A 26,901-nucleotide genomic window follows, 5' to 3' on the forward strand; every position below is an offset into this window, starting at 1 on the left:
AAAGTAAAGTACAGAACAGTCTTATTGGAAATATCTTTGGACAGCATCTGTCAATTCAGAAGTTACAATTTTCTCTAAGCATAGACCTACTTTTACAGCTGGTGTTCAAATGGTTACAATGTGTTAGACAGTCTGAAACTTTTTTTAAAAATCTTAACCAAGTTACCTGTAGAATCATTTAATGTCTTCTAAAATGCAAGCCTTACAATATGTCTTATAATAAGCATTTAACTGGCTGATTATAACATTTCTCTGATCCTTAGTTTCACAATAGGGGCCTGCTCTTTTCAGATGCTCCCAGAAGGGAAGATCCTGGTACTGCTTCTTTTTCCATCCACCCACACCATTCTTATTTCCTCTATATAGGCTCCAGTATAGGGCAATGGTGCATCCAAATCAGGAAGATGAGCAACTGAGTTTTTCCCTCTTGGAGAAACCCATATCCTGCCATCCATCTTACATGCTTCACACCCTAGGTAAAGGGGTTTTATAGTGGAAACAGGTTTATGGGGGCCCAAGCAGCCCACGGTGACATTTCTGACCTAATTGTCCTTGTCAGCTCCACAGAAGAGGATATAGTTGTAACATCTTGCATCCAGAAATGAACAAGAAATTTCTCAGAATCTACCTTATTGGTGAAATTATTAAGGCCACTCCACGTAGTTAAAAGGAGATTTATTTAATGGCGTAACTTACAAATTAAGGAATAGGTAGGTCGCGGAGTCTGGGGAAGGTGTATCACAGTCCAGCGGTGTTCTCTGGAGCTCTGCTCAGTCCACCTCTCCAGTCCAGGGTCCCGCAACAGAGAGAGCGCCCGCCGATCCAGATCTCGGGTCCCCTGGCGCCTCCCTTGGCCCCGCCTTGTAGGCGTGACAGTTGCCGAAGTCTCAATGGGGGTTGGAACTTCCAGATCAAAGCTGGAATGGCTACCCACTACACTACCTGATTGGTATCACAGTCCTTGGGGCATAAGGAAGACTCTTCTGTGACTTTCCTTTTAGGCCACGACCCTGTCTTCAAGGTTTCTCCCAGGGACTGCATAAGCACAAAACTCCCCATCATGCAAACAACTTCTCCTAAATGTGAAAGCAAAAGACTTTCCCTTTTAGAGCAGTTGCAAACAGGGGCTCCTAAAAGCGAAAGCATGCAGGCGACTGAAATTTCAGTGAAGTTTCGCCGGAATTTGTGAAGCAGCGTCCTCTGCCTCATGACTCGAGCGGTCCCTTGTGCCACCACCTGCACCCTGAGTCATTGGCAGGTGACCAACCATCTCCATGTACTTGGAACAGAGAGTTTTCTCAAATCTTAAGACTTCAGGGACTGAAACCAGGAAAGTTCAGTGTAAGTGGGGATGAATTTGTAACTGTTACCTTAGTGGAGAGGAAGTGAAGGGACGGAATAAATAAATGAATAGTTTATATGAAAGCCAGCATCGTGTCATGAAAAGCTCACTTCGGTGAGAATCAGCTCAGGTGCTGCAGCGAGGGCTCACCCTTTCTATGGGAGTCAGAGTAGACACGTATCTTCACTGGTGTTCTGCTTACAGGAAGAGGAAAGTACACCCATTCATTTAATAAATACGCAAGGAACACCAGCCATCATTCAAGCATTGGACAGTCCCTTGGTTCTTCTGGCGTTTCTGTTATGTGCACCAGTACATACGCATGTGGATGGTAGAAATGGAAATAAATCACCACTCATGAGAAACCTCTTTTCAAGTTGTTGTTCAGGGAGTCCAGGAGACCTCATAAAGCCAAAACAGTTTAGGCTATTGCATTGTTCCTGGCTGCCTCCCAGATCTGGTTAAGTCCCCGTTGCTAAAGACACCGCACTGTTTGGACACAGGAGCTGGAGGGATAAAGCTGCCTTGACCTGGAAGCCTTCTCTTTGAGGACTGCCTCTCATAGTACCAAAAGGTGCTTTGCAAGCTGCCAACTGAGAAACAGTCCTATCCAGCTGTGATGCCCACAAACTACAACAATGACCAGCGTGACAAGATATACCCAAAGGTGCAAAAGTGGCACTTGTATTTTGGAGATAACCAACAGCTGTCTGATAGGACTTAAGGCCCACTCAATAGGCAGTAATTCAGGTTTGATCCTATAAAGCTGGCCAAATATTGATTGCTGGGGAGACCATGTACCCCAGAGGAGAAGCTACTACCACCACTTTACTAAACCAGTAAAAATTTTAAATACATTCTAAATACTTATCCTTATATCCACAGATAAGCATAACTCTCACCTTTCATCAAGGAGCCTTCTTCTTGCAGCAGAGATCATTATAGAAATCTACAACTGACCATAATGCAGAGAACAATTGTGGGGTGTCCAGCCCCAACTCATATATCCACAACACAACTCTTGCATCAATGATTCCGGGAACATGAGGGAAAGGGGATGGAAAGATTTTTAAGAGCCAGAGGAGCGAGATGTCTGCTTCAAGATCATGTCTTCTATATTGCAGGAAAGTTGCACCCATGAGATTTCAGCAATATAGTAGCCTACATGAGACCTGAACAATAACATCAGTTGATGAGCAAGCTTGGATGGGGAACATATCAGAAGGCCTCTCCTCTAGATGAAGAGCTACAGGCAATTAATGGGAGCTGAGAGGCAGAGTCAGTCTTTCTCAGGAATGAGCCTGTAATTAGTTATCTAGTACCACATAGTCACTCCTAAAAACATATACATATGAGCAAAACAAAATGGACTCATAAGGTGGAGGACACTGCTTTATATGCATATATACACATAGCAATAATATTAAAGAGAAAAAGGAAAAGGAGAGGGTGTGGGTAGATCTGGGAGGAGTTAAGAGGAAGAATGGGGTAGTGAGTAGATATGATTGAAGTACATTGCATGATATTCTCAAAGAAACACTATATTAACATTAAAAAGAGATGGTAACAAGCAAATGGAAATAATATGAAATTCCTGAGGATGGATATGAAGACAGAAGTATCAAGAAAATCTTCAGGGTAGGTGACAGCTATCTCTTGGGCAGGGACAGTCACTGCATGGAGCTATCATTTGAGGCAAAGCCATGACAAGACAGATCCCCTTCAGGTTCTAGGAAGCCCATTGCTGTGGGGAGCAGCAGCGAGAACCTAGTATCCACACCCTCCAGGCAACCAAACATCCTGAGCCTGCAACCAAACTACAAGAACCTGCTCTTGTCTGAGGAGGGAACCGGGACAGGCTTTCTAGTGACTCGCCCCAAGTCCTGTTTTCACGAAAGAGGAGTTGAAGACCTCAGGCTCACAGCCTTGCAGATGGTCTCTAGATTCCTATCCACGCACTTCGGCTCACAGCTGCTGTTTAGCCTGGGAACCTCGTTTTCTCCTCTTGTACAACTGAATAAATCAAACGAGTCATCTACCTTAGACGAGAAAAGTTGGCCTTGATATTGTATGTGGGTGGGCGCAAGGACTAAAATATTGACCCCAGTTGAAGAGAGGGACTTTGAGATCCTGATTAACTCCTGGTGGTAGGGTTCCCTGTAGGGTTCTGTAAGACAAGCTTCCAGAACCCCAGCAAAGAATGAATACATTCTGCATCCTGCAGACTCGGAAAAGGAAACTGGCCGCAAGGTAGACTGCTCCAAGCGACCTTTCACTTATCACCCCGTTGTGCAAGCTCAGAACTTGGTACTCAAGTTGAGGCTGTGAATGGTCCTACGAGTGTAGAAGGCTCAGTGATGACTCTTAGGTGTGCCATGAAAGCGAGGTAGAGCAGCTTGATTTCGATAACTCAAGGAGTTAACACATCCAAAACCAACGCAGGGGTGGGGAGGAAAACCACACCCCACGGGAGCCGGAGCCAATTCACAGGAGAAAAATCCTATTGGCATCGAGGAGGCAGAGAGCCAGCCCCTGGGCGCGGCCTGCAGGGGGCAGGCGATCGCCGGGGGAAGCGGGGGCAGGACGAGGGCCGGAGCCCCAGCAGCTCCCGTTCGCTCCGCAGCCGCAGGGACCGCTCTGCGCCCGCCCGGTGCGCTCTCCTTGGCTAGTGGACTCGCGCTGCCCCGCCGCTGCCATGTGTGCGGCTCGGACGCCGCCGCTGGCGCACATCTTCCGAGGGACTTTCGTCCACTCCACCTGGACCTGCCCCATGGAGGTGCTTCGCGATCACCTCCTCGGCGTGAGCGACAGCGGCAAAGTGAGTGGACGCGGGGTCCCGCGCACCGCGGACAGGTGGAGGGACCCTGGCGCGATGCTGCGCATTCTGGGTTCTTCGCTCCGGCACAGAGTGACCACCGTGGCTCTGGAGTTGAACTTGAGAGTTTGGCTCCTAGGGAATGTAGACAGCCTGGTCACTAGGTTCGTAGCCTGGCTAGGGTGGAATGACACCCTGGAAGCCAGGAGCGGTGGAGTACTTGCACCGCACTGTAGGAACCCTTAGAAAATGTGGTTGGATTTCTTGCCACAAAGCTGACGGAGTAGGGGTGGGAGGTATCATTGGATTAGTGTTGTTTACTGAATTCAGCAGGTAGAATAAGCAAAAACACCTGGTTTCATTCACAGGATCGTTTATCAAAAAATGCATTAACGCTACAGGCTACACACATTTAATGCTGGAGAGGATAGAACTGGAAAATTCTCTCTCTCTCTCTCTCTCTCTCTCTCTCTCTCTCTCTCTCTCACACACACACACACACACACACACACACAGCCATATGCATCAAAACAATCGGTTTCATTTTAAAGTTCAAAATGCCTTCTATGATTATAGGTTTTATACCCCCCCAATTAGATTTCCACAAGTGTTATATGATGTCTGATGCCTACTTCCTTGTTCATACAGATGGTAACTATGTACATTAGCAATGTCCTGGACAGTTTGGTACGTGAAGTCATTTCGTTTTGGGGAAGAACGGGATATGTTTAACTGTTTCTCAAAGTATACCAGTTTGTGGTCTGCCAGGTTGAAGACTGTAGGTGCCACTGAGTCACTGACAGTATTAAATTATAACTTGTATTTGGGAATAACAAGATCTGATATTCTTAAAAAATAGTTAGCATTAATTTGTGGTGTGTGTGTGTGTGTGTGTGTACATGTGCCCAGTAGAATGTGTGGTCAGAGAACAACTTGTGGGAATTGGCTGTCTCTTTCCTCCATGTGGAGTCCAGGGACTGAACTCAGGTTCTCAGGCTTGGTGGCATGCACCTTTACCTGCTAAGCCACCACACAGGCTCCCCAAACCTTGTTTTATCATGGTACTTGATTTTGTTGTTGTTGTTGTTGTTACATTGGGAAGCATAATGTTGTGTTTTCAATGTGATGAAAATCTCAGAGCTCACCTAATGGAGACTCCGATAAACCTGGGGACCTGCACATCCGCTCCACAGATAGGGGCATGACCCTCAATTTCAGTGAACTCCTACCTGGTATAAGCCTCAAGAAACCAAAGACAGGCACTGGGAGACTGTGACGGAGAGGAGATGCTAGTTTGACCACAAGAGCTTTTTGGTTAGCTTTTGTTTTGCAATTCACCTCCTATTTCCTCAGTTCTAATAGATTTGTAACTGATGTGACGTAGGTTTGAGGACATGATAGAAATAAAGAAAAGGGAGTAAGTTATCAGAAAATTAATCTTTCCTTGAGTTTATACAGAAGAATAAGTGTGTCCTGAACATGCAATTAGTGGTTGAGTCAGAGAATGTGTTTCTCTTGGAGCATGCTGAGGCTCTCAGTTTGCTTAGTGTGCCGTTCTCACATGAGACAAAATGAACTAGGAATCAGCCACAGAGGCAAGCCAGTCAAGATTTCAGCTGAAAGCCCCCTTGCTGGTGGATTGTTAACTGTTGGTCTCTCTCCTGGGTGCAAGACAGTTACTTACCCCTTCCCTAGCCTTAAAGGGCAAGGATGTGGTATATAGTTGAGCATTTGATTTTCCTCATGTTGAAGTAGGGAATGCCTCACATTTAAGGCTGCTAAGATAAACTGCTTACTTATGTACTTATTATTTAAGCATTCCAAGGTATATAAAAACAGTATGTCCTTGAAGTGAGTAAGTTAATATTTGGGATCATCAGGCTCAGGAACCTCTGAGTTGTACTGAGCTCTAAAAGCTAATGTCAGGACACAGCTTGAGATGGATTGGGAGTCTCTGGAAGCCTTGTGAAAATACTGACTCCCAGACAGCATCCTCAGAGAACCCAAATGCATAGGCCTAGAGTCGGATTCGTACAGGCATCTCTGGAGACTCGGGTAAGGCAGTGGGTGAATCAAATTCTGAGTGATCCTGGTGGACCCACTGTGTGAAATGTCCAAAACTCATCTTACTTCAGACCTAGGTCTGGGGCAACATCTCAGAGAAGGGACAGTTTTCCTTGTCTTCTTTTTTCTAGATCTAATCCAACAGTGGTGACTGTGTTTAATTCATTCAAGTACAACACATTTAAAAAAAATGAGTTAATTAAAAAAAAAAGGCAAAACAAAAAAAAGCCCTCTGTAGCCAATATTTTGGTATTATTTAGAATTCAGGGTTAATTTTTACACTTAAGCAGCATGCAGCTTTTTAAAAATAAAAATTCCAAAATGTATAATTCATTTTCAAATGTTTCATTAATCTTGAAACACAGTGTGCTCAAATATTACCCAGTTTCCCCCACATACATCAAGGTCAAGTTGACTTTAAAGAATCATCAAGATTGGAACTTTCAGTGTACACTTACAGAGAAACCAGAGTGAGAAAGTGTGCCCACGTGGAGGTGGTGCCCTGGATGTTAGAAGCAAATTCTCTGTAGAAATGAAGCCCTTGGGTTCACCTGCTTTGAGACCATGAATGAGACATTAAACCTCTCCCAAGCCTCAGCTTCCTCCTTTGTAGAATCAGGCTTGAATCAGATACAGAATGAGCTGATGCGTGACAATGTCTGCACTTAATTGATACTGATCTCGAACTGTGGTCGTTTCGGCTCCTTCCCTTCCTCTGCCCCTAGTAAACCCTAAGCCCCTTGCTCAGTGTGGCTGTTTTGCACCTTTCCCTGTGATGACACCTGTGCACCTAAGTGGTAGAGAAGAAAGCTGCGGCCTGGGGGCAAGCCTTGTGGGAAGAGGCACAGTTGCTGGACCTCAGCTGTGCATTTTTGTGACTGTGTCAGCCATCATGCATCGTGACACATAAAGCTGTACCTGGGAAAGGTCCCAGGATCCTTAGCTGCTAGGTCACTAGGCCATTATTGTCAACATTACTCCCACTACAGTGAAGAAGCTGGTTAGAGAAATTGCACATCCGAGGATGTGATAGTTTAATCAGATTTTGAAACACGGACCAAAGACCATGTTCTATTTTCCCCAACAGTCTGCTTCCCTAAGGAACAACCCCTGAATTTAAAGCTTACACTTTAGAGGGATGGCTCAGTGGTTACAAGTCTGGCTGCTCTTCTAGAGGACTCAGATTTGATTCTCAAACCCACATGGCTGGTCCCAACCACCTGTTTCTCTAGTTCTAGGGGAGCTGATGCCCTCTTCTGGCCTTCAAGGGCACCTACACCCATTGCACACATGCACATAAAAGCACACACAAACAGACACACATACTACATAAAATTTTAGCCAAGGTATCAAACTTGTGATAAATAAAAGTGTAATGAGTTTTGAATCAAAAACTGACCTCATCACTGAAGATAAATGAATGAATGAAGAATGATAATAGCCTCAGTGAGGTCAATAATCTAGCGAGACATATCAGACCTGCTGTGACTTGTTGGAACGGTCTGAGTATAGAGGGAAGGTTTTCTCCAGTTGAACACATTGTGATATTTAAACCAGTGTTTAAATATCACTTCAAGGTGAGTGGAAATCCATAGGCAGGTTGGATTTTGGAGAAGATCAGAACCTTTTACATGGAGGAATTGCTGTGGAAAAAGTCCTTGTGTTAGAAAGGATGAAAAGCAAAGATAATTAGAAATCCAAAGCAGAGAAGAAGGATAACACAATGTAAGACAGGGCAGGGTGGTAGAGGCCATGTAGAGTTGGACTAGGATTCTTCAAGATAAAAAATGCACTGGGGCAGGGGTGTGGATATGCCAGGGAGTGAGCTTAGAGCTTAGTGAGCAGAATGTTTCATGAACTCCTAAGACTGCCTCTGTTACCTACTCCTATGTGAATCTGATCAACTCAACATTTCAACTTCTAGGTTTTCTTATATATAAAATAATTCATGAGGTGGTGGGAAGTATTAAAATATTTTATAAGTGTAAACTATGTGGAATAATGCATGACAGAGCAGTTATCCAGGGTCAGTATACACCAGCAGTTGTCATCCAAGGAGGAGGAAGATGTGAACAGAATGGGGAGCTATTCAGGTCTAGTTAGCTGGATTGGATGATGGCTTGTACATATAGTCTTATTTCTAAATTCTGGAGCCCAGAGTGGTGTCTATAAATGCATGTGAACCTCACATACCAGGTTACCAAGCATATGCACATATGTGTATGTAAATCAGGAGGCATCATCTACCCAGTGATGGAAGGATTGTTGAGCTGGATCTGAAAGAAAAGAGGGTTTGAACATGCAGAGAAAGGGTCAGTATCCCTGGCAAAGGTTTCTTCAGTTCCCCAGATTGACAGGATGAGGAAATCCTACTTCATTTGAGACTGCTTTGCCATCTTGCTTTGATAGAGTTCTTGGTCTGAATAACAAATCCCTGGCTCTGAGTCATCCATTCTTCCTGCTTGGGAGGGTGAAGATCCATCTTCCTGGCAAGCTCACAAACTCAGAATATTGTCTTAGTCTTGAAGAGATAAATTGGACTTAACCACCCTTATGAGGCTGCTGGAGTAGGAATACAGGTTTCATAAAATGATGCATTCATGCCCAAGCATCAAAGGATTATCCTCTGATTTCTGTCGTCTTGAAAGCCATTTTCTTCATCTAAAATGTTCACAGCAGGGCTTGTTTGCCCAAGTTCAAATCTCCAGCACCTATATAAAAATGTGGGCATGGCTGCACATACCTGTAACCCCAGCATTGGGGGTGGGGGTGGGGTAGAGACAGGCAGACCCTAGGAGCTTGCTGACCAACCAGACTAACCCAGAGTCAATTTCCAGTTCAATGAGAGGACTTGCCTCAAACAATGCAATGGAAAGAGATCAAGAAAGATACAACCTCTTCTACAGAGCACATCCAGAACATGCTCCCACATTCTTGGCCTGTAACACTTATATAACACACATTGGTATGTGCGAGTGTGCACACATACACACACACACACACACACACACATTCACACACAAAAAGTATTTGTGGCAAAAATTCAAGAGCCACGACTACTACTTAACTAACACCTTCTAAATTTGATCAGCCTCTAATGTACTTGGCTTGTGGATACACCATGGTAGTAGCCAGCAAGGGAAAGTCTGTTACCCTGGAATCGTGATCCCCTTTTATGGATTCTTGGTCTCATCGATAAAAAAAAAAATTTAAAAATGGGTTCTGAAGGGAGTTCAAGGACCATTTTATTAGAGTTTGAGAGGAATGGAGTAGTCAAGCTGTAAATCTTAGAAGCTGCTGGGAGGTGGGGAAGGAGGGATAATGGTACCTTTTGAATTAGGGTCCAAGAAAGCTGTTCACTCAGTAACGGAGATGAGCTAACAACTGTTTTGGAGGAGGGTGGGATGAGTGTCTCCAGTCAAACGGTGAGAACATCTTGTGTGTCAGGGCAAGTGTGTTTAGGATCTTAGCCTGTATCAAAAGGGATGGAAGGAGCAAGGGAAAGTTTATGCCCTTTGGTTAGAACCCGGAAAGTAGGCGAAGGGTGATCTGTAAGCAGCAGCATGGAGAGATGGGTTCTTGAAAGGTGTAAGTACATTATCTGGTCAATTATTTCTCCAATTTCTTTAGTAGGTTGCTTGGCTCTTAAGGAAGTACATTATGTGCATGCCTTGGCAACTGGTTTGAGCCAATTTCCTCGACCCTATGGGCCTGTCCCACTACAGTAGATCTTCAGGGTGTGCCAGCTTTTGTGAATGTCTCCTATGGAGGTCATTGTCAGATTCAGTTGGGTTAATCTCTTAGAGGAGGAAATAGTCAAATGCAATGTTCTAAATTTGGGGCCAGTTTGGAATGTCAAGTCTTTACCCAGAGACAGAGGTAGAATTCAGTTCTCCTTCTTTTGACCAATAGATAACAACTGTCTCTTAATTGGCCTTAGGAAATCCCTGGTAACTCCTCCCTCTCATATAGTATTTTAAATCTCAAGGAGGAGCCATTAGGATGCTTCTCTTAAAATTGATATTACACAGAAAAGGGGCAATGAAGTCCAAAGCTGACTATGGGCCAAGGGTCCATCCTTACTGGCCTCTAAGCCTGCTGATACCCATGTAGCTACCTAACAATCCTATTTCCAGTTATCAGGTCCTTATTTTCCTGGCTTTCTTGGTAGCTAAGGGTGGCTGATGATGACGTCCTAGTACATAGGAAGTGGACCCAGAAGTTTCCAGGATGTGGGAAGAGAAGCCTTTTCTTTCTTTAGATGCTTTCATGTGAGGAAGGATACCTGGAGATGTCGCTGCCACCATCTGGGACTATGACTGTGCTAGACTGTTTCATCACTGTGACAAAACATCAGAGAAAGCCAACTTAAAGGGAAAGATATATTTGGTTCATGGTTCCAGAGGTTCAGTACATGGTTGGCTAACTTCATTGTCATTAGGTCCATGGTGAAGTATATTATGGTGGGAGGGGCATGAGTTAGGTAAGGCCAGAAGGCTAATCACCTAGTGGTGGCAGTGAAGCAGAGAGAGAGAGAGAGAGAGAGAGAGAGAGAGAGAGAGAGAGAGAGAGAGAGAGAGAGAACTTCCCCCATGGTTAAATCTCCAGAATTGCCCTTACAGACAAACTCAGAAGACTCTTTGCCATCTTTGAAGAGTTTAACTACTCTGAAACTCCCTACTTTCCACTTCCTTTGTGAGCTAGTGAAGTGTCTTCATTATGTGAACCTCTTGACACTATTCTTTACTGAGCTATACTTCTCAAAGGGTCATATTATTATCACAAGCAAAGGTCCAGACTGTCTTGGGAGGCAAGTGTTGGAAGGAAGGTAATATGAAGAAGCTAGAGGGTAGTTACTTTCTCAAAGCTCTGTCTTCCTGGGCTTAGGGACCCGAAGGTCCTTTACTGGGATGTGGGGGAAAGGAGGTCCAACAAGGTTTGGGGAGGAACTAGTCAGCTGGACTATGTGCCTTCTCCCAAACATCTTAGGTGACATCTATCTCCTGGGGTCAGCTCCCAAATCTGCTTCTCAGACAGCTAGACACAAGTTCTTTGGTTTAGAGAATGAAAGCAGTAAGCAATTTTCGTCAGAGAGATAAAGAAACAAAGAACTCAAGAAGGGAGGAATAATTGGCCTTTGAGATGGCTAAGTAGGTGATGGCGTCTGCTGCCAAGGCTCATGACCTGAATCCAATCCCTGGGACCCACACACTGGAAGGAGAGACTAGAATCCCCTACATTGCCCTCTGACCTCCACATGTACAGTGTCATATATGTGCATGGGCATACATGTGTACAGATACACACATGACAAGTAACTAAAAGTGTATTTTTTTTAAAGGAAAGGCATTTCAGGGCTCACTGGATATTCTAAAGTTTAGAGAGAGGTTATTCAGTAATTAAGATCTTAACTCTCCAGGCATAGCCTCTCCGTAGGTTTAGTAAAACAAGCAAGAGAGGGGAGATGTTAAAGGTTAACTTGAGGACGGAGTCTAAAATACCCACTTCTAGAAAGTTCAGATCTCTGGTATTTAGAATGCCAGTTACACTGGGGGCTGTTAAGTAATCCTGCTAAGGACACCTTTGTGAATAGGTGGCTCTATTACATTACTTTCAAAGGATTAACAGTTGTTTTCCCCACTGTCTTCTTCTGACTGGCCCCAACATCAATGTCTTTTCAGGCATTCATACCCAGTCAAGCCCAGCTATGTTTCCCAGGGCTGTTCATTCATATCCATTTCGACCCCTGTTCTCCCAACTCTTCTTTGTCTCTTGACTAAAACATCAGAGTATCTTGTTTTTCTCCCTATTCTAGTGTTTCCTCCACACGACTGACTGCTATTTTCTTGGACCATGGGTAGTTCTCCTGCAGCCATCTGTGGCTTACTATTTATTGATTGTAAGGTCCAAATGTCTTTGGAGGAATTCTAGACATGGAATTCTTTCTAATATTTTTGTCCAGTGTCATCTCTCTGTAAAAGGTAATAGAATGAGTATGACTTGCTCACACCATGATGCATCCCTGAGCTGAGGATGATCAGATAAATTTCCCATGGTTCCCTAGCACACCACGTCCTTTTATATCTCCATGTTTGGGGCATTGGTCTCTCAGTCTGGAATAACCCTCCTTTTTTACATCCTATTTCCCCTCTACCTATGTCAAACTGAAATCACATTCTTTCAAAGCTCAGCCTTGGTTTCTCCAAAGTTTCTCTGGCCATCACTTCCCAATGGATAAAAGTTTCTTCCTCAGCCCATACAATTTTGTATACACTTCAAACAGATATTTTCTTAGTAATTAAGGGATGCCTTCTAAAGCTAGACTGTGAATTCAACTCTCAGCTCTTTCGTTTACCTGGAACAAATGTACTTATATACCTAAGCCCCTACAGCCAAGGGTTCATGTTTTGAAGTTTAATGTCCACTGTGAGAGACTGAGAGGGCAGATACTTGATTTGAAGATGAGGTTTAGAAGGTGGGGTCCTTGGTATGTGAATTAGATTAGAGTACAGGTCTCATTACAATACTGGTGTCTTTATAAGTAAGACACACACACACACACACACACACACACACACACACACACACACACAGTCTTACTCTGTGGTGCTCTGCACTACCTCAGGACTCTGTCAAGTGTGTTTTTTGAATAGCTTACACATTCATGGTGATGCAGAACCAGCAGCAGAAATGGACTAAGCTCAAAGATATGACAGCTCTGAGCTGAGCTGTTTGTCTCCCTTCTGCTTATGCTCAAGGTTCAACTCAAATACCATCACAAATCTTTTCATCATTTTTAAATTATTTCATCCTCTGTTTGATGTCCTTTATTGTCTGTTTTGCTGATAGAGAATTCATGTGAATTTGCTGTATCTGATTTGTGTACATTCTAGTTCAAATTTTAAGTTTCTGTTCATGTTGCATCTGTAAAAAGCAGAAAGTAGCTAATATTTCCTAGCAAACCCAGACTTTTTCAAATAGTATGGGTGTTCAGTAAATATTTATTCAGTGTTCTGAAAAATTGTAGCAACCGTTACACAATTTGTCTTCCTCTTGTGCCTTAATAAGAACAACATCGGATGTAATTTAGTATGGTCTCAGAAGTGATTTTTATTGAACAAAATACACATGTTCAGAAGCTGTGATGATGATTAAATCCATTCTGCTTTGGAAGTGATGTTGTTTTTAAGAGGATTTTGTTTTATGGTAAAACATAAGAATTGAAGATTACTTTCCTTAATTCTACTACCTAAAATATATATTAGACTTTTAACAGTTTCTTCTGCAGATATTGAGTGCCTGCTGCATGCTACATGGTCGGGATACTAAATAACTGGGTTCTATGGCTAATGCCTCAGAAGCAACACCTTCCAACTTCAGTGCAATACAGATTTTCCATGACAGCTCAGGCAAAAGCCTTACCCTTTCCTTTGATGAAAGTTAGACCTTCAACTTCAGTGCCATCATTGGGTACCACAGCAAGTAACATAAAGTCCAAAGAAATGCTGTGGCTTTCCCAGTGGGATACAGAAGGAAGCTGTTTGAATCCAAATCCGTTTCCTCTTCAGCATTCAGATCTCTCTGGGCCTGAATAAAAGACCCCTGCAGGGCTGGGTTATGGCTTCACAGTTTAAGCACGTGCCTCCTAAGCCTGATGACCCGAGTTTGGATCCCCAGAATCCAGGAAAAGCATGAAGAAGTAGTACAAGCGTCTTAATCCCAGCAAGTCTCTACCTAGAGATGGCAAGTCCCCACCAGGAGAATGGACATTGGGCTTGCTTCTCTACTGTAAGCCGCAGAAAAACAAGAGGCCCTGTTCTCAAACAAGGCTGAAGACAAGGTCACCTGACCTCTACAACCCCTCCCTGTATCATGACACGTGTGCACACACTCACTCATAAACATGAACACACACACACACACACACACACACACACACACACACACACACACACACACTACCCTAGGTATATTTCAACCACTGAAACATTAACCTTCTCTTTCATCTCTGTCTCCTTGGTTCCATCCCTTTGAACTCCTGACAGTTGATCCATCCTTTGTTCTGCAGTGATGTCTGAGACCTCTGACCTGTCATTCCCTTCTGGTTCCTTCTCCTTGGAACTGCAATCTTCTTTCTTGATCTTTTCCTTCAGTATTGTTTCCTTTTTGTTGTCAGTAAAAATACTCCTATCCATCAGTTCACAGAATCCATCAAATTTAAGTGACATCTGGATATATCAAAAACATCCACAGCCTTCTCACGATCTTAGCCTCTCCAAACCATGTAGAAATGGTGGCCTCAGACTACTTTAACTGTGGCAGTCTTTATCATCAACTCATATACCTCGAAACATGTCCATGAAAGGGTTTCTGGAGAGGTTTAACTGAGTACAGAAGACCTATCCAGGGTGTGGGTAGCAATATCCCCTGGGCTGGGGCCTTGGAATAAAGGAGACAAAGACAAGAAGTATGCTCATTTCTCTCCTCTGCTTGACTGTGGGTACAGTGTGACAGCTCCATGCCCCTCTTGCCACTGTGATTTTCCATGTCCTCTGTTCTTCTTTCATTTCCACTCCTCTGGTGAAATACTGCGGCACAAAGCAACTCAGGGGAGAAAGGGTTGTTTCACAATCCAGGTTATGGGCCATTGCTGTGGAAAGTCAGAGCGGGAACTTGAAGTAGCCAGTCACAACATCCACAGTCAAGAGGAGAGAAGGAATGCGTGTATACATGCCCACCACTCAGCTCACCTTCCCTGCTCTACAGTCCAGGACCCAAACCTGGGAAATGATACTGCTTACAGTGGGCCGGGTCTTCCCATATCAATTAACTGTAATCCAGACAGTCTCCCACAGACATGCCCACAGGCCAACCTGACAATCTCTCACTGATACTCTTCTCAGTTGATTCTAGATTGTGTTAAGATGACAATTAAAACTAACCATCAAATCCTCAAACACATCCTTAAGTTCATTTCATCAGTTTGTTATAGCAACAAGTAAGTAACTAAGGCACTAACCACAATGCATGATTGGTTGAGAGAGAGAGAGAGAGAGAGAGAGAGAGAGAGAGAGAGAGAGAGAGAGAGAGAGAGGAGAGAGAGAGAGAGAGTGCATTCTTCATGGAAAAGTTGATAAGAGGTTTCATAAATAGATGAATTGAGCTAGATTTAAAGTGAGTCAAAGGGAGACTCAGATTCTTCTTGCTTTTAAAACCCATTCATCTCTATTTCTCCTTTGTCCTCTGCTCTTGCCCGCATAATTATTCCATTGTCCACAGGTGTGTTTTTCCATGAAATAAATATTTTCATCAACTCTTCAAAGAATGGCATAAAATGACCATAAATTCTAGACTAATGCTGAACCCCATATGGAGCTACTGCACCTGTGTCCTGCCCCTGGCTCTGTCTGGCCATCATTTCAGTACTTTGATAGTTGATATACATCATCGTTAGCTTCAGCTGTCAACTTGACAAACCTAGATTACCTGGAAAGAAAGAACTTCAACTGAAGAATTGCTCAGATTGGGCTGTGGGCACATCTTAAGGGCATTTTCTGGATTGCTGGTTGATGTGGGAGGGCCCAGACCACTGTGGACAGTGCCCTTCCTGGGCAATTCTTAGGCCTCTAAGAAAGGTAGCTAGGATAAGGGAAGCAAGCTGGTATAAGCAGGGTTCCTCCGTGGTCTCTGCTTCATTTCTGCCTCCAGGTTCCTGCTTGAGTTCCTGCCCTACCTTCTCTTGATGGACTGTGACCTGTAAGCCAAATAAGCTTTTCCTTCACCTACTTGCCTTTGGTCATGTTATCACAGCACAGAAAGCAAACTGGAATGACACACTAGACGTGTACTGCTAAACCTAACTGAGTACTAATACTTCCACTTTTAAAACATTCCCCAGTGTTTAAGAGAATCGATTTGAGTTCCTACCCAATTGCAATTATTGGAAAATTAATGTCACTTGCTTTGGAATCTTGCTTTCTTTTCTTTCCACGTGACAAAGATTTCTGGGGAATTTTATAATCCAATTATTCATTCATTCAGTCCTAGGAAGTGACTGACTCTCCATGTCTACGGTGCTGCTCTTATTTTAAGGCTGCAGCTGTGAACAGGATAGAGGTGCTACTGCCAGGGAGCTTTTCTTCACTTTTGAACAAGGATCTTTCAGGCATTTGGTTCTTAAATGAGGACAGCCCCTTTCTTCCAAGTCCATGGTAGTCACTGCTGCCCTTGTTCCTCATGGCCATACACATTCTGTAGCCACAGCATATCCCCATACATGGTCATATTAATATCTAGCTTCCCTTCTAGAAAGTAGAGTGATATTTCATCCTTTCCTGGTACACTTAAGACATTAAAAACAAGAATGCAAGGTAAATTCTCAGCTGATGATTGACCACAATGGAAACTTTTATATTTAAGATAAGATTTAAGAAATAGATCAATTATAGTATTAGTATCACATCTCTTATCTTGGGTAATTGTGCATTAAGTCACATGGTTAAAAGACAATATATTCCATGCACACATTAGCTTCATACATTGCATATAGTTTCTTGCTCATGACACTGGATGACAACTCACAGGTACAAAACAGACTGATGATGGTACAGATAATGTTACCAGCAATAACATGTGCATGTTACTGAACACACATATTCTGGACTAGTGCCGAATGCTTTCCATGTGTATCTTAGGAATCCCCATGACCACTGTCTGGGGAAGAAACGATGTTTTTCATCTTCTATTAAAAAAGAAAAGACACAAGCTTAGAATATTGACTTTAGCCGGGCGGTGGTGGCGCACGCCTTTAATCCCAGCACTCGGGAGGCAGAGCCAGGCGGATCTCTGTGAGTTCGAGGCCAGCCTGGGCTACCAAGTGAGTCCCAGGAAAGGCACAAAGCTACACAGAGAAACCCTGTCTCGAAAAACCAAAAAAAAAAAAAAAAAGAATATTGACTTTACTTTTGTGATAACTGTCTAGTGATAATAATTTGATTGATTTTTCTTTGTCTTGATATGGCCAAGCAATAGACTGACCTATGCTTCAGATCCATCTATTCTGATATGCTTTCTAAAATTGATCAATATGTATGAACACCCCTCAAAGGAGCTTTCTTCCTGTGGCTTTGACCTTATGTCCTACCTTCCAAAGACCTTTCCCCCTCTTCCCTTTTCTTCAGGGGGAACATTATTTAGTTACCTTAATCACATTCACTTACTAATGTGAGAGGAGAAATTACATTAACTTTAACTTTTAATTAATATGCTTTCTGAAACCTTTTTGATTGTTGAAGTCTCTGCTTGTGAAGTGTTACCTTACTCTGGAGACATAGTTCCTCATGCATTATGATTGAGCCTCTTTCTCCATCAACACCTCCTGTGCCATCTTCTCTGTCTCTCACTGTAATCGCTGTAGAACCTGAAGCTGAGGCCACACTGCCCTTTCTCTTCTCTGCCTATTATTGGGTTTTAAAAATATTTTGATAAACCTTCATCATCAAACTCTACATGGAAGCCCCAAGTATACCAATCTCAGTTTACTGGCAAGGTAATTCTAATGTAAAGTGAGTTCTTTAAGGCTTATGTATAGTGAAATATATGTTTTTAAGACCCAAAGTTCCCCAACAGCTTCCATGGAAAGAAAAAGTGTATTTGACCATACACTCATGCCACCCACATCATTATATTTCATATATTCTTATGTGTGTGTATATATGAAATGTGTGTGCATGCGTGTGTGTGTGCATGCGTGTGTGTGTGTGTGTGTGTGTGTGTGTGTGTGTGTGTGTGTGTGTGTAAAACTTCTGGAAAAAAATTTTAAAACAAAACCCAAATAACACTTTCTTTTTGTAGTGTGTGATTGGAAAGTTGGTCACATGGAGAGTAATTTTAAGTCTTTGTGTTGTCAAACTGTTTTATTTATTTTTTTGAACCCTTGTATTTTTACTTTAATCTTTGTACTCTCTTGTTTTTTTAAAATTGTAGTAAAATATGTGCAACATACATTTTAAAGAATGTTTAAAGTTTTGTTTTCTGTATTCAGAGCATTGGACATTTATCACTACCATCACCAGTATTTAGTTCTGTAATTGTTCACTCCCCCAGGGAAACTCATAACCTATTGAGCAGCTGCACCAAACTAACTTCCCTCATTGCTCTAGAGTCACTAATTTGCTTCCTTTATATTTGTGTATGTTGGATTTTGTTAACAAATGAACATAAATAATTAATGACCTTTTGTGTACAGCTTTATTCACTTAGCACAGTTTCAAAGCTTATTGTGTCATGGTGTGTGCCAAAACTCATTCCTTTTTATATCTCAGTACCATTTCATTGTTTGGTAATGCCACATTAAAAAATACCTGTTCTTCAGCTGAGGGACATTTAGATTGTTTACAACCTTTGGCTACTGTTTCTATGAACATTTTATCCACACGTTCTGAAAATCAACTTGTAGAATATTATTTTAAGGTGTGTTATATTTGTTTATGCTGTGGAACATTTGTTTAATGATACAAAGATGTGTTGCTTTCTTTTGTTGCATTTGTTCAACTCTGTGAAGCTGTGTTACTTTGCCTGTCTAAAACACATGATGATCTAATAAAGAGCTGAATGGCCAATAGCAAGGCAAAAGAAAAGATAGGTGGGGCTGGCAGGCAGAGAGAATAACTAGAAGGAGAAATCTGGGAGAAAGAAGAAAGAGGAGAGAACAAGGAGAGAAGGACATCAAGGGCCAGCCACCCAGCTGCACAGCCAGCCATGGAGAAAGAAGTAAAGAAAGCTATACAGAAACAGAGGAAGATAAAAGCCCAGAGGCAAAAGATAGATGAAATAATTTAAAGTTAAGAAAAGCTGGCAAGAAACAAGCCAAGCTAAGGCTCAGCATTCATAAGTAAGAAAAGCCTCTGTGTATTTATTTGGGAGCTGGGTGGTGGGCCCCCCAAAAGAGCAAAAACAACCAACAACATTTTGGTGTTACCAACGTGGGTTGTATTTCCATGTAGGGCCTGAGAAAGCAGGAAAAGAAAAAGAAAAGAAAAAAGACATGGATCCTTTAAGAGGTGCTGATGTTCAATTGGTAGCACTAAATAAAAATGGCAAGGTAAGTAAAAAAAAAAAACAAAAAAAACGAAACTAAAACCAAAAAAACCCCAGAAACAAACAAACAAAAATGCTTGTGGCAATGCAGGTACTGGCTTCCATAGCTAGGAAGGTTTAATGCAGCTCTTGGTCACAAACCTCCTCCAGTTGAACCATAAGCCTTAGGTCTGGCTTTCCCAACCCCAAGAAGTGTTCGGGGCCAGCAGCCAAAGCTATGCAGAGGTCCTAGCCTCACTGCTTAGGAGCTTTTCACTCATGCAGACAAAAAAGGCTGAAAGATACGCAATAAAAGAGGTCCAGACAGAATAACTCTGAACAGGTTTCAGTGTGTTTTACAATGTGTATAGGCTTAAGAAAGAAAAAGGGTATGGACAGTCATAGAAAGAAATAGTTCAAATATAATAAACTCAAGCCGGGCAGTGGTGGCACATGCCTTTAATCCCAGCACTTGGGAGGTAGAACCAGGAGGATCTCTGTGAGTTCAAGGCCAGCCTGGTCTACAGAGCAAGATCCAGGACAGACACCAAAACTACACAGAGAAACCCTGTCTCAAAAAAAAATGAAGTCTTTAAAGAGAGAAGTTAAATAATAAAAAAGAATAAGCCATGTAGAGACGGGAAATACACAGGGAGTCTGAATCCTTTATGCTATTGTGTTGATTTTGAATATTTTGAATGCTGACAAGCAAATAATAGCTGCTGAGAGACATGGGATTGTGAACTGGACTGTTAAATTCAACCAATCTAGATATTTTAGAAATGTCTTGACTTTAAAAAAGAAGTAAAAAAATAAATTTATCAAATGGAAATAAAAAATGCTTTGGAGTTTTATTTCCACAGAAAACAAGAGACTGTGGATTGTTCCAGGTTAATATGGATCAGGTTTGATCAAGGGAGACCTCTGAACCTTGACAGGTGATATCTATCAACAAAGGTTAAAGCTGGTCTTCCCAGAACTTGGCCATTATCTCAAATTTTCTCTCTGGGACCCTAAAGATGCTTCATCTGCAGACAGCAGGAAGAAATTTAGAGAAAATAATGTCCACATTCCCAAGAGTTGGGTTGTGGGAGGCTTTTGGTTATTTGGTGGATCATGGATGTTTGTTATATTTAGGGGAATATAGAATAAAAAGACAACTATTAATCTCAGATATTTTGCATTGGCATGGATTTTGGAATATTGATACAAATTCAAAATTAATTTTGTTACACTGTATATATGTTTCTATTCTTGTTTGAGGTATTGTGTCTATACAGCTGATTTAAAAATGCAATGTATAAATAAGAAATGAGGTTAGTAGTTAATGTACAATAATCAAACTTGTAGTCACATTAGGTATGTTTTCTAAGTTCAATAGGTATATTTTAGATAGATAAATGCTCTTCAAACACTTCAAAGACCACTAGAATATGGCATTTTAAATGTTTTGTTAACCTAAGGTTTTTCATGGCAATGAGACACATCTGCTCCTGGCAGCACCAATTTACTTCAGAGAAGATGATGGGCAGTGAAGAAACTCCTTATGGAGTTTGTTTTCATTGTGGCAAGATTAGCCACTGGGCAAAGAAACTGCTCTTGCCTTTGACTGCTGACAGTGTGCTGTGCAGACTGGACATGCAGGATATACAGGAAAAAGACTGTCAAACTTGGTCAAAACAAGACAGGACAATCCTTCAAAATTCCTGCTTCACTGAAGAGTCTGCCAGATATTCTACAGGACACACAGGAAAGGGACTGATGAACTTTGCCAATACTAGGCAGGACAGTCCTTCAAATTTCCTGCTTCACTGAAAAATTTGCCTGATATTCTGGACCTGTAGGCTGAAGATGGATGCCCCAACATTGCAAAGGCTTTGGGTGAATGTCCAGGTAGCCAAATGTCTCTGTTGTTAGATAATATTACATCCTTCTGGGTCTTTGATAGAGTTGAAGACTAGATAGTTATAGTTGCAATTTTCCTTAGATATGATAGAAAGTAAATTAGGTACAAAATTTTGGATTCACTAAGATAAGACAGATAATGTATTATTTTCTCTGAATATGCTAACTACAAATAGACAGAATATTGTAAATGTAATTCTTAATTGATAATTGTTCTTATTGTATACAGTCTTAATATGTTAAAGATAAAACTTTCATTTTTGTTTAGATAAAAAGGGAAAAATGTTGTATAATATTATTTTAAGGTGTGTTATATTTGTTTATGCTGTGGAATATTTGTTTAATGATGCAAAGATGTGTTGCTTTCTTTTGTTGCATTTGTTCAACTCTGTGAAGCTGTGTTACTTTGCCTGTCTAAAACACATGATGATCTAACAAGGAGCTGAATGGCCAACAGTGAAGCAGGAGAAAGGATAGGTGGGGCTGACAGGCAGAGAGAATAACTAGAAGGAGAAATCTGGGAGAAAGAAGAAAGAGGAGAGAACAAGGAGAGAAGGACATCAAGGGCCAGCCACCCAGCTGCACAGCCAGCCATGGAGAAAGAAGTAAAGAAAGCTATACAGAAACAGAGGAAGATAAAAGCCCAGAGGCAAAAGATAGATGAAATAATTTAAAGTTAAGAAAAGCTGGCAAGAAACAAGCCAAGCTAAGGCTGGGTATTTATAATTAAGAATAGCCTCCATGTGTGACTTATTTAGGAGCTGGATTGGGGGCCCTCCAAAAGAGCAAAAATAACCAACAACATCAACTTGTTCTAGAAAACACTATGTCATGGCTCCTGGTTGCCTCACCATGGGATACATCTAGCTTTAGTAATTTCCCAGCCTTCCATAGGTTATGCCTTTTTCTCTTTGTCCATATCCCTTTACCTTCTGCCTACTGTAACAATGAATCTTTAAGGAGTCAACTTGAGATGAGCCTAGTTATAAACACCTGTAATCTCAGCAATCAGGACATGGAGGCAGGAGGATCAGGAAGAGTTCAAAGCCAGCCTCAATCTCAACTATATGGTGGATTTGAGACTAGCCTGGTCTACATAGGACCCTATTGCAAACAAAACAAAACGAGATCCACTAATGTAAGTGTCACTTCTGTAATGAAGCTCTTACTGACAGCACTCCTGCCCTTCAGCTCACAGGCAAGCTGACCCCTGGCTTCTTTGTGTCTCCTATTTCTGCTCAGAATCTTTTATGGCCTTTCTTTGACCTCAGGAATCTTCCCCATAGCCTAATTTCGAAGACAGGTCCTGAGTTTTGTCACTTTTGTGTAGACAGTACTTGAATCTGGTAGGCATTTAGATGAGTATATGTTGGGTAAATGATGGTTAGATTTTTTTTTGCCATGGGTTAACCAGATTGGAAAAGTTGACTTTAGACATCAGTCAAATGTACAATGGCAAAAATATCTTCCAAATGATTTGAATGAGAATTCTGGGATTTTCCACTCTAGATACTCAATAATGGAATATTTAGCAAGGGGAGCTCTTGCTAGTCTCATGTCCTGTTACATAATTAAGACCCCCAAAAGAGTAGATTTTAATTAGACCCTGAAACTTCACAATTCTCAATGCTTTTGACTTGACTTAAGTAAAAGGCACAATGTAAATCACAAAGGCCTGCTTATTCCTTTAGTTTCACATTGTTGTGGAGGCTTTGATTCTCCATGAAAGGGCAATTTATTTGGAGTGCTGCTTGCAAATTGCTACTTAACAATTTATGGTCCTGGAACATGGTACACCCTCTACAAATAGGAGCTCTTATTAGCCATCTCCTGTTCCTCACAGTATTTGACAGTGCTTTTGCAAAAAAACAAAACCAAAAACTGGCATCCAATGAGTGCTTTGGAATGAAAGAATGGACAGAATGGACTGCAATTCTGAGTACAGAGTAGATGAGGAATAGTTACTAGTCTTGGCTGGTTGGGATCTGCGTGCTTACCCTCAGGGAGTAACATAGTTAGTACCTTCTGCACAGCAAGGTGGATGTTTTTTGTCCTGTACTATTTAACCCAGTAATTGTTTTTTTTCTGTGTGTGGGGAGCAGGTGCATGTGAGGAATGGATGCTTGAGAGCCTGGACTCCCCCTTTAAAAAAAAACTTAGAAGTTATTTTGAGTCCCTAGCTCAGTAGATCCATTTATACTTTATGTCCCTGCAAAGCCTGTGGAGCCATTATGCTCTGACTTCTTGAGGGCTGACAACAGCTGATGAAAAGCCAGGAGGTTAGGATGATAGGAAAAAATGATAAGCAAAAGAGACACAGTACTCTTCTTTCTTTCTTTCTTTCTTTCTTTCTTTCTTTCTTTCTTTCTTTCTTTCTTTCTTTCTTTCTTTCTTTCTTTCTTCATTTTTTTATGTACTCAGAATCAACAGTTGTGGTGGGTAGTGGTTTGAAGAAGAATGGCTTCCATAGCCTATTAAATGATTAATCACCAGGGACTGGCACTCTTTGAGGAAGATTAGAAGGTATGGCCTCATTGGAGGAGGTGTGTCACTGGAGGGTGAGCTTTCAGGGTTCAAAAGCCACACCAGGCTGAGGCTCTCTCTCTGCCCACAGATCAGGATGTAGCTCTCAGCTACTGCTCAGTGCCTGCCTGCATGCCTCCATGCTCCCTGCCATGGTGGTAATGTACTAAACCTCTGAAACTGTAAGCAAGCCCCCAATGAAATGCTTTCTTTTATAACAGTTGCTGTGGTCATGGCGTCTCTTCAGAGCAATAGAACAGTGACTAAGACCATAGTCGAATGCATGTAGATCAGTATATAACAGCTATCAAGGGAAAAAGCGCTGAATATTGTGTAGATTTAAGACCAGAGGACTTAGCTTCTTTTGAGGCACTTCAAGGATGCATCACTAATGAAGGTCTATTTAAGCTTTGCTTGAAGGTTATATAGATATTAATTGGAAAAAGAGAGATGGGAAAGGCCCAGGAAAAGACCCAGCGGGGAGAGGAACCAGGAACTTGTAATAAACCATAAAGAAACAGAAAGGTTAGAAGTAAATGGGGCAGAAGAGATAAGGCAAGCTACATCAGTGTCCTAGTGCTTATCAAAGGACTTTGATGCAAATATTGGTGCTGACACCATTCTGGGGTCACAGTCCCTACCTTCCTGCCCTGGAGACTTCGAACACTCTGCTAATGTTTTATGGATCTTTTCATTTCAAGTGACACACATATGTTTAAACCACTGGTTATAAATTCCTTTGACATAGTCCTAGTTCGTACAGTGTGTCCCAGTCTTCCTGTGCTGTGTAGGGAAATTTCTGTCCAAGGACACTTTAGAAATTAAGATGCTGCTTTTGGTACTAATTTGACTCCACAGAATATATATGTACATATAAAATAATTTTTAAAAAAAGGGCCTGAAGTTGGGAGGGAGTCCTGGTAGGGGGTCTTGGAGAGACAGTGGGTAGGGATATGATAAAAATATGTCTTATGCATGCATAAAATTCTCAAAGAATAGATTAATATATGTTTTAAAATGCTACTTTCCCCATTTACAAATATTTAGCTTGAATGGATGCCATAGCATTGACAAACTTAAGTGTCGGAGTTCAGAACTAGTTGAAGCCCTATTACAAATTAAATGATGGGGCTGGATAGGTGGCTCAGTAGTTAAGAGCACTGGCTGCTCTTGCAGGGGACCAAGTTCCCGGCACCCACACGGAGCCTGATAGTGAACCACCACCTGTAACTCCAGTTCCTGTGGACCCACCACTGCCTTCTGCCCTCCACAGGTCCTCCGTGCATATGGTGCAAGGACATACATTCAGACAAAACACTTACAAACATATAATTTTAAAAATCTTACCACTGTATCTCAGAAATGGAATTTAGTATCTCTATGTCACTCAAATGCTAGATACAGTCCGTTTCTTTGTTTCAAAAAAAAACAGGATGCCAGTAGTGATGCTTCACTTCTTAGGGTCAAACTGGCATGCCTTTTCTACAGAATTGAGATTTTTCCAAGAATGAAATAAATAAAACTAAGTAAGATGATGGAATTAGATGTTTTCATTACTCAGAATTGCAGAGCTGGGGGGATGTGGCTCGGGGCCAGAGGACTTGCCTAGCATGTGCTGAGCCCTATGTTCAGTCCTTAGCACTGAGAACAAACACCACATCAAAACAAAAACCTTTGGTTCCAGGGAAGCGGTTGAAAATGAGAACAGCCTCCCCAGCCTCTCCTACTTCCCTCTCAAGTGATGACTGTACATGGAAAATGATTTAATCCAGTTGAGCAAAACAACATGTCAATGACTCATATTAAGGAAATCACAACCTTTGGCTGCATGAATGGAGGCTTCTACGATCGTTCTTACCCGCCCCCCCCCCACACACCATCACCCGCCCCCATCTGTCCAAACAGTCCGTGGGAAGGAAGAGGAACACAGGATTTGTGCTAGCTTTATGGCGATTGAAATGAGAATAAGGAAAAGTCTCTTGCAATCCAGACAGGATTGGGAGCTTTGGAAGGGGCATGTGGGTAGGCAGAGGGAGAGAGAGGACAAGAGGAGGAGGGACATAATGGGGCATGCCAGGCAAGGCGAGTGCTGTTGTACCAACTTACATTTTTTTCCATATCTTTGAACTTCCCATATTTTGGTCCACACCCTCTGTCAACTTTCGCCAACCTGTGCAGATCTGTTTGCTGGACCTGGGATAGGAGGACCTGAAAGAATGGGGCGGGCTAATGCTGTAGACAAACGTCCTTCAGTTTCGGTGTGCTATTACACATGAATGAAACAAAGAAAGCTGCGATCCAAGAAAGGTTATTTGAGTTCAGAAAAACATGTAATTTATTTACTCCAGTAAGCACATGCTAGATATGAAGAGAGCAGCCCTCTCCCAGAACCTTCTCAGGAAGTTTAAACACAATTGTCTGGCACATAGTACAGTTGATATCTGGGAAAGCTTGAAAACGAGGCAGCAGGCCTTATCCAGATTCAGGGTACAGGGGACAGCGCTCAGCATAGCCTTTCACCAGATTGGGTTTTAGAGCTGTGTTCTGACATCCAACAAGAATAGACATGTCTTATAAATTGAGTGTAAATGTTTGTTGCAGGAGGCATGAAATCACATCCAAGACCAATCCAGGGAACAAAATTCACCTGAGGTAAAAGTCCTCTGCCTTTTCTTCCTGGAGCCTCCCTCACAGTTCCCTGAGGTGTTGTTTACCATGGGTCATAGTTTGTTTTGACTGTGTTCTGACAACTCTCATTGTTCTCTCTCACCCCTCTCTATACTCACCTCACTCATCATCTCCTGGAAACACCCCACTGTCCTTTCTCAGAGCTTTCACATCTCACTCAGCCCATGACACCAATCAGATGCACACAAAAGTGCCTCCATGCATTAGCCTCAATTTCAAATATTCATGAGAATTTCATTTCCTCAACCAGAAAGTCAACCTTCAAGATGAATTCTTGGACATTTACTTGAACATTTAGCAATTTGATGGCCATGTGATGTAACTTAAATAACACCTGATTCCTCGATGTGCTGCTTTTCTGGGCATAGCAAAAACTGATCTAAGAGCATGTTAATCCTCCATCTGTCCAGTCTTGGCATTTCTGCTCCCAGGCTCTCGATGTGATGATTTTGGTGTCACCCTGTCACACACAGGTGTGACTATCCCA

At 42.1% G+C, this 26,901-nt stretch overlaps 1 protein-coding gene across 2 annotated transcripts in view; it reads left to right on the top strand.

The window, feature by feature from the left end:
- Positions 1-3,906: 3,906 nt before the first annotated feature.
- The window catches only part of Gda (guanine deaminase), an 83,004-nt gene continuing 60,009 nt past the window's right edge, over positions 3,907-26,901 (top strand). The window contains exon 1 of one of the 2 annotated variants that reach the window (XM_052762073.1): positions 3,907-4,160. In XM_052762073.1, the coding sequence (XP_052618033.1) occupies positions 4,038-4,160 (123 nt within the window). In that variant the 5' untranslated portion in view covers positions 3,907-4,037. The remainder of the gene's footprint in view (positions 4,161-26,901) is intronic. The other variant, XM_052762074.1, reaches the window with a different exon arrangement.

Source organism: Peromyscus californicus, unplaced genomic scaffold, assembly GCF_007827085.1.
Source record: "Peromyscus californicus insignis strain IS unplaced genomic scaffold, ASM782708v3 Scaffold_4__1_contigs__length_199733344, whole genome shotgun sequence".
In the NCBI taxonomy this organism is placed as follows: domain Eukaryota; kingdom Metazoa; phylum Chordata; class Mammalia; order Rodentia; family Cricetidae; genus Peromyscus; species Peromyscus californicus.